Source organism: Physcomitrium patens, chromosome 11 (genome assembly GCF_059467195.1).
Source record: "Physcomitrium patens ecotype Gransden chromosome 11, ASM5946719v1, whole genome shotgun sequence".
Taxonomy (NCBI): Eukaryota; Viridiplantae; Streptophyta; class Bryopsida; order Funariales; family Funariaceae; genus Physcomitrium; species Physcomitrium patens.
The window spans coordinates 13966999-13974539 of record NC_143420.1 but is presented as its reverse complement, the minus strand read 5'-3'; the positions used below and the strand labels follow the sequence as shown (position 1 = coordinate 13974539).

At 38.3% G+C, this 7541-nt stretch overlaps 1 protein-coding gene across 5 annotated transcripts; it reads right to left on the bottom strand.

The window, feature by feature from the left end:
• Positions 1–5019: 5019 nt before the first annotated feature.
• Positions 5020–7321, bottom strand: LOC112288916 (receptor-like protein 44). Of its 5 annotated transcripts, none has more exons than XM_024533658.3 (3): positions 7146–7321; positions 6840–6956; positions 5020–6302 (listed from the first exon to the last, which is right to left on the bottom strand). In XM_024533658.3, the coding sequence occupies exon 3, from the start codon at positions 6216–6218 to the stop codon at positions 5346–5348; it is 873 nt and encodes a 290-aa protein (XP_024389426.1). In that variant the 5' UTR covers positions 6219–6302; positions 6840–6956; positions 7146–7321; the 3' UTR covers positions 5020–5345. The 5 variants fall into 5 exon arrangements, with proteins under 5 accessions (XP_024389426.1, XP_024389427.1, XP_024389428.1 ...); XM_024533659.3 differs by having other exon boundaries at positions 5020–6295; XM_024533660.3 differs by having other exon boundaries at positions 6859–6956.
• Positions 7322–7541: the final 220 nt, after the last annotated feature.

Here is a 7541-nt window from a genome sequence, read left to right as displayed (position 1 = left end):
TTGCCTAGAGCCAAACTAGTAAGTCGACCAATTTATTGCCTAGCACCAAAAGAACTTGAAGAGCTGTAGAAGATATTAGACAAACTCTTAGAGAAAGGCCTCATTCGAGAAAGCACATCACCATAGGGAGCACATGTACTCTTTGTACATAAGAAAGATGGTAGACTTTGCCTTTGCATCGACTATCAAGATCTCAATAAGTAGAATATTAAAAATACATATCCACTTTCACGTAAGGATGATCTTCTTGACCAACTTCAAGGTGTGACTATCTTTAGTAAATTGAATCTTTGGAGTAGTTATTGGCAAATACCTATTACAAGAGAGGATATAAAAAAGACGGTATTTTGTACTCGCTATGGATATTTTGAATGGCTAGTTTTACCTTTTGGCCTCACCAATGCTATAGCTTCTTTCATGGATCATATGAATAGATTATTTTGAGACCTTTTAGACAAGTATGTAGTTGTCTTCATTGATAATATCCTCGTATATAGTAAAATCCTTGAAGAGCATGAACAACACCTACGAGAGGTGCTACATCAATTGCAAGATAGTGACTTTTATTATAAGCAATCAAAATATGAACTTTGAAAGTCAAAAGTCACCTTTTTGGGGCATGTGGTGTCCTCTGAAGGTATGCGTATGGAGTAAGATAAGGTAAAAGCAATAGAGGATTGGCCAATCGCTAAGGATGCTTCTGAAGTTTGCTCATTTTTAGACCTTGCTAGATACTATCGCCATTTTGTTTAGTAATTTTCTTACATTGCTGCCAAATTGACAAATCTATTAGAGAAGGGTGCTCTATTTGAATAGAAACTGGAGTAGCAAAATCCCTTTATTAAGTTGAAGGAGGCATTCATTACTACTCCAATATTGCAACCATATATTTTTAATTTTCATTGTATGCTTAACATTGATGCTTCCAACTTTGCTATTGGAGCGGTCTTTCAATAAGACTTTAGTAGGGGCCTTCAACTTGTGACGTATGAATCATGCAAGCTAAGAAGGGTAGAGTCCAATTACTTTGTACGTGATCGGGAACAATTAGCAATTATATATGCCACAAAGGTGTATCGATACTATCTATTTGAGAAGCCAGTGGTTATTAAGACTGACCATCGATCCTTGCTTCATGATTTGCATCTAAAAAATATAAAATTTGCGACATCATCATTGAGAAGAATAATTGTAGCTTTTTGATATTCAGCTTGAGTACAAACAAAGGCAACAACATACTGGGCTAGATAGTTTATTACAAAGACCAAACTTGAAGGACAAATTGGAAGACAATAAAGAAGGTGCTACCATTAGTAGTATCATTTCAGATCTAATCAAAGAAGGAAAATGGAAAGAAGCTATCCAACATGATGCTTATTTCAAGATGGTTAGTAATCGATTGAAGGTGGGTGATATACAATATCAAGATTATACTCCTAGTGAAGGCTTACTCTGTTTCAAGAAGCAAATTTATGTACGTGACAATGCTAAACTCTGAACGCGCATACTTCAAGTGGGACATGATATTCCAATATCTAGACATCTAGTACAAGAGAAGTTCCTAAAACACATCTCAAGGATATGATTTTGGACAAGTTTCGATCCTGATATTTAAGCCTTTGTATGTTTCTATGAGTTATGTCAACATAACAAAGTGCACAGTGTAACATCTTCTAGACTATTGCAGTCAATTCCACTATCCATGGCACATTGGAAGCAGGTGAATATGGATCTCATTACATGTTTGCCGTAGATGCATCATAATCATGCCACAATTGTCATCTTTGTGGATCAACTCTCAAAGCAACTTCACTTGTAGTGGTACGCTCGAATATTCATGATCCAACACTTGCATGAATCTTCTATGATATTGTCTTTCATCACCAAAGATTACTTTGTATTATCATTTCAAATCGAGATCTATGCTTTATGGGAAGTTTTTGGTAAGGCTTGTTCAAGCTATTAGGTACATGACTTGTCATATCTATAGCCTTCTATCTTCAAACAGATGGACAAACACAGCGTGCAAATCAGACCTTGGAGAATATGCTGCAAGCATTTGTGGCAATTCATCATAATGATTGGGATGAATACTTGACATCTTTGGAGTTTGCTTATAATGATAGTATTCAAGTGAGTATCGATCATTTACCATTTTTTTTTAATACTAATCAATATCCAATTACGCCAACAATTCTCTATTGTCCCATCGATACCAACAACCCAATAATAAAAGAATTTATACAACAGCTTACAATGGCCTTACAAGAGGTATGACACCACCTCCTTACTGCATAGAATCGATAGAAGCAGTATATGGATAATCATTGGCAACACAAGACCTTCTAGGAGGGTGATTAGGTATTACTTTGTAACACCAACTTGCCACTTGTTACATCAATCCAAATTTGTAAACTAACACCTCGATGGCTTGGATCTTTCTATATTTTTACAGTGATATCTGATGTTGCATACCGCCTTGAACTTCTACCACATATTTGGATCCATTCACTCTTCCATATTTTGTAAGTGAAGGAATTTCATACCAACCCAAAGCACTTTTCGGATAGATATCAACTACCACCACCACCAATTGTAATTGATGACCAACAAGAATATAAAATAGACTATGTTTTGGAGCATCATTACTTTTGTCGTGGCAGTGGACATTCACAACTTTAGTACAAAGTTCTTTGGAAAGGTTATCCCATTCACGATGCAACGTGGGAACCTGCACAAAACCTCATCCATTGCCAAGAAACAACTTAGAAATACCATCAGGAGCAAAACGAGGACGTTTCGTATTAGTGGAGGGGAATTAACTATAATATGGTATAGATAAGATAATTGTATAGATAATTAGAACCATAGAAGTTTCTAGAATTGGAGTTAGTTTAGTGAACCATATAGGATCCATTGTAGAACATTCTAGAAAGGATTTAGGGTGATTATTTAGGTGGGGTCTATCATAGAACCTTCTAGAAAATGAGTTTAAGGTGGTTATTTAGGTCGAGCCCACTACTTAGGAACATTTTAGAAAGTCTAAGGTAGTAGGATAAGATATAAATAGGATTGGCCAAGGCCTTTTCGAGCATCTGATCAAGTATGGCTTTGGATCTTTTCTCTTGATAAAGTTTGGTTTTCCATCTTTCTGTTCAGATCTGTTCAGTTTTGTTTCTGTTTGCTTGGTTTTGTCTTTCATGTCTTATTTTGTTGAGTTCCATTCAGTTTTTTTCTGGTCTATTTTCTTCTATTTTGTGAAGAAGCCTTGTGTTATTGTGGATTGGAAGGACCTTGGGCTTTTGAGAGTCTAGTCTTGTTTCAAATGTTATATTTTTAGTAATGTAATCTAATGTCATAAAAAAAGTTTATATTAAAGAAAAAAATTAAAAAAACATAAAAACGCTCATTTGGTTCTTTTAGAATTAAAGTAGCTATTTCAAATATCCTTGTTATTAATAATCCTTATGATAAATAATAATCTTAATATAGCATGCTTACAAGTTATATTGAGGGACCCATCTACAATAACTTTTGTATATGTCATAGCCAATTCTCCTTAACTCTTTTACTTTTGTACATTATATTCTTTTCTTGAGAAAAAAGTTGCATCTTCCAATTATTATCCACATGTCATTATTTTTATTCTAACCTTTTTGAAAATTGCTCTAAATTTTAGTTTCTTTTGTTGGCATATCCTAGTATGTTATAAATACTCATTTAAACTTTTAAAATAAGACAAATGTTAATATCCTAAAAAAAATAATTAAATTAATATATATATATATATATATATATACTTATTTATTTATTCATTTATTCATGTACATCATTACATATTTAGAATGTCATTGATCTATAATTGTAATTGAATTAGTTAATTATTATCTTTAAGTAAAAAATAATAAACTTAAAGATAAATATATGATTGTGTGCTTAGAGTTTTAGATGTGCAATAAATACTAAAACATAACAATGCTACACAAAGAAACTTGAAAGTATTCAAAAATCACTATGTCAAATATGCAGAACATTCAAATAGAAATATTAAATATAAAGAATTGTTACTACATCCCCAATTGATATCACCACACCCCACATGTCTTCCTTTTAGTAAACTTGCTATTAATGTATCTCTTTCTTTTGTGTATTTTTTCCTTTTATTTTATTTTAAGAAAGGGTGGTAGTTGAGATAGAGGCAATGAATATATTATGAAAAAATTGATTACGAGTTTTTTTTTTTTTTTTTTTTTTTTTGTTTAAAAAACAATTGCTATAAAACTGTTTAATTCAAAATTCTATTCTATTTTGTTTTATTCTATTATCAAAAATTCACAATTTTTTATTTATTTATTCTATTTCTGGGTCAATATTGGAATTGAATATTAAATATAAAGAATTGTTAATGCTACATTCCTAACATAGTGCATCCTAAAACATAAAAACACACAAATGAGGATGTACCAAGGATGCAGCAATATGAACTGAGGTAGCATTAACAATTCTCTAAATACAATGAGATAATTTATATTTAAACTGATAAAAATTTCCTTATCCACAACCTGAATTTTGGCATTGCCAATGATACAAAAAATGAATTCTGTTTGATTACAATTCTTAACTTCCACCTGTAGACTCCATTCATAACAAACTATGTTCAGGGTTTCAATTTCCATGCTTCCAAGTGCAGTGACAATTTAAACCAACAGCCAGTCTGATATCGTGTTAAGAACTTCCAAGATTTGGGGACATATTTAGTGCCAATCCACACCTCAATATTCAGCTTGAACCAAATTGATTACGCATCTACTAATGACGCTTTCAAATCTATAAGCGTACTGAAAAGAGCAATTAGGCGTATTACTTTAGGTATCACCTCTAAAGCCATATCCTCCGGTTTGCTTCTATAAGCCAAACCATCCCAAAATCTGTACATTGCATTAGATATTACAAACGCCTTGAAATACCTACACACGTCTCCAGGCCCTTCTACAACTCAAAGCCAACTGACACACTTCAATTGTTCATTTCCTCTTCACTTTACTTCACAACAGTAAACTGATACAAAACAGGTACACACTGCCCATAAGCGACTGACAGTTCGTCGCTAATGAAATACACTGCAGGCACAAAAACTCCTCCAATACCAATTCCAAAATGTAAAATCCTCCTACGTAGCATGTTCAATGACTCGAGCAATCTTGAAAATTCTGAGAAATGGAGAGAGGATCCTAATCCCTACTCGAATGCCCACCTTCTGGAATAATACTTTTCGACCTTAGTTAAACACGCCATACCAGGGTATGAAGTATGTCACGGCAGAGATCCAGCTTACAACAACTTTATCAATCGTACTCAGGGACAAGCTGCGAGATTTTCCCCTCCTCAGCAGCAAGGCGCTGCTCTGTGACACGCAACCATATACACACAGCTGTGAAGCTCACGATCAAGCTGAGGAATCCACTACCCAGGCCTATCCCGACAATGGCGAGGATAGATAGATTATGGCCTTTTGCATAAGGAAGCGGGAAGCCATACAGCCCCGGATTTCCCTCGAAGGAGGAGGCATTGAACCTGGGTCGCCCGTCGGAGGTATTGGAAAGCCCTGTAGGGATAGGCCCTTCCAGATTGTTGTGGGAGACGTCAAAGGTCTGGAGCTTCTGGAGGGTCGCCAATGCAGCTGGAAGCTCCCCCGAAAATCGGTTCTGCTCCAGATCAAGCTCGTGAAGGTAGGAACAGTTGGCGATTTCCGCTGGAATGGGTCCCGAGATCTGGTTGTGGCTCACATTCAGGGTCATGAGATAGGATAGCATTCCTAGTGTAGAGGGTAATGTTCCTGTCAGAGAATTTTGGGACAAGTCAAGGATGCCCAGGTTCCTGCAGAGAGAGAGGTTGGGGGAAATCGTGCCTGTCAGTCCCTTGTTGCTGAGAACGAGGGATACCACCCTGCTGCTGCTACATGTGACCCCTACAAACGTCGGCCCCCGCCCATCTTGTGTCGTGTTGCACGGAAAAGCAGAGCTGGTCCAGTTAATGAACAGTGCAGGATCAGCACCTTTCACCATGGATTGGAAGCCTTGTAAACACGCAATGTCATCCTTGTTTGGCTGAGTAAGAGCTAGTTCAGGGAAGAGGACTAGAATTAAAAGTAGAGCCAGAGACGATAGAGGGGTTGGGAGTAGCCACCAGCCTGTGCTAGAGCCGTGAGTTAACTTCATGGCGAGCTGCAGATTCGCCAACCCTCACTTGAATCTGCGCTGGAATGAAGCGAGAATCATACCGAATACTACAGCATCTGCATCCTGTCAAGCCTAGGTTAGCGTGTATCCAACGTGCAACAAACTCCTCACTACTCCAACTAGAAAACGTTCCACCGAAAGACCCAATAATTATGAGTTCGTAAACCCTATTGCAACAAACTGGCATTGTGGTAAGATCGGAGCAGGACTATCGCTGGAATACAATGCATAATGTCAGGTGGACCAGTAATCGCAGTACAGGATAACGTCAGGGCTGAGACCAAATTAAGCATCAACTTCTTGAAATTCAACCATTTGGCTTCCATTAACTATTAAACCAATGTAACCATGTGTTACAGTCCTAAAATACTACTGGATTACTTAAACGCAGCTGACAAACCAGCATTTGCGAAAATTTTAAGTACCGTCAAGTCGACAACGGCGTAACAGCCTCGAGAAAAATAGACAAAGAATACAATCAACGTTAATAAAAAGGAAGAACAGAAACAAAAGTACACGAAACGAAAAATGGCAAAAACCCTCAACAGCGACAACAAAACCCACAAACCATGAATAGCGCTCTGGAGGAATAAAAACTACCTGTGGGGTGACCTCATACCCGAAAACCTAGCAACTCGTCGCCATGATTGGAGCAGTGTCTATACCGAGGAGAGACAAACCCATAATCGAAGCATAATCCTGACTCACAACCATGACCTGCAATCCCGCGCCAACCCACAAACCCGTTTCTCCTGTTCAGTCAAAGATACTAACACCCCTGACATCTCGACCCCTTCAAATCTGCCCCCCTCTGATATCGAACCCTCTCCACCACGCTACCCTGTTGCAAGCAATTTCACGGTTACTAAGCTAAAAACGTGTGCATACATCTGGGTTACTACTTACCCTAACTATATGGGGATTCATTCCCACGGCACCGAAACACCAATACGAAAAAACGCGCAGCGCGAAGCAGCTGTTGTTGTTATTGCGATGAGGGATAGAAATCGCGTCGTGGGGGGGGGGGGGTAGATCGATTGGGGACGCCCCCGCGTGAGCTGTGGAAACCAGCGCCAGAGCCTAGCAACGCTCATGCGGTGCTGGTGCTGATGGGGCCTCTTCCTTCTTCCTTCTTGCTCCTCCCCTCCCCCGGCCGGGCCGGGTAGGGTTTGGCCCTCACCCGACCCGACCCAGCCCGGCCCGGCCCAACCCGTGCCGGGTCCAAGCCGCGGTCTTACGCACTCGCTTATTACCGAAAACAGTGGTGGTCTCCGCGGGAGAGTGCAAATTTTGTACATTTGT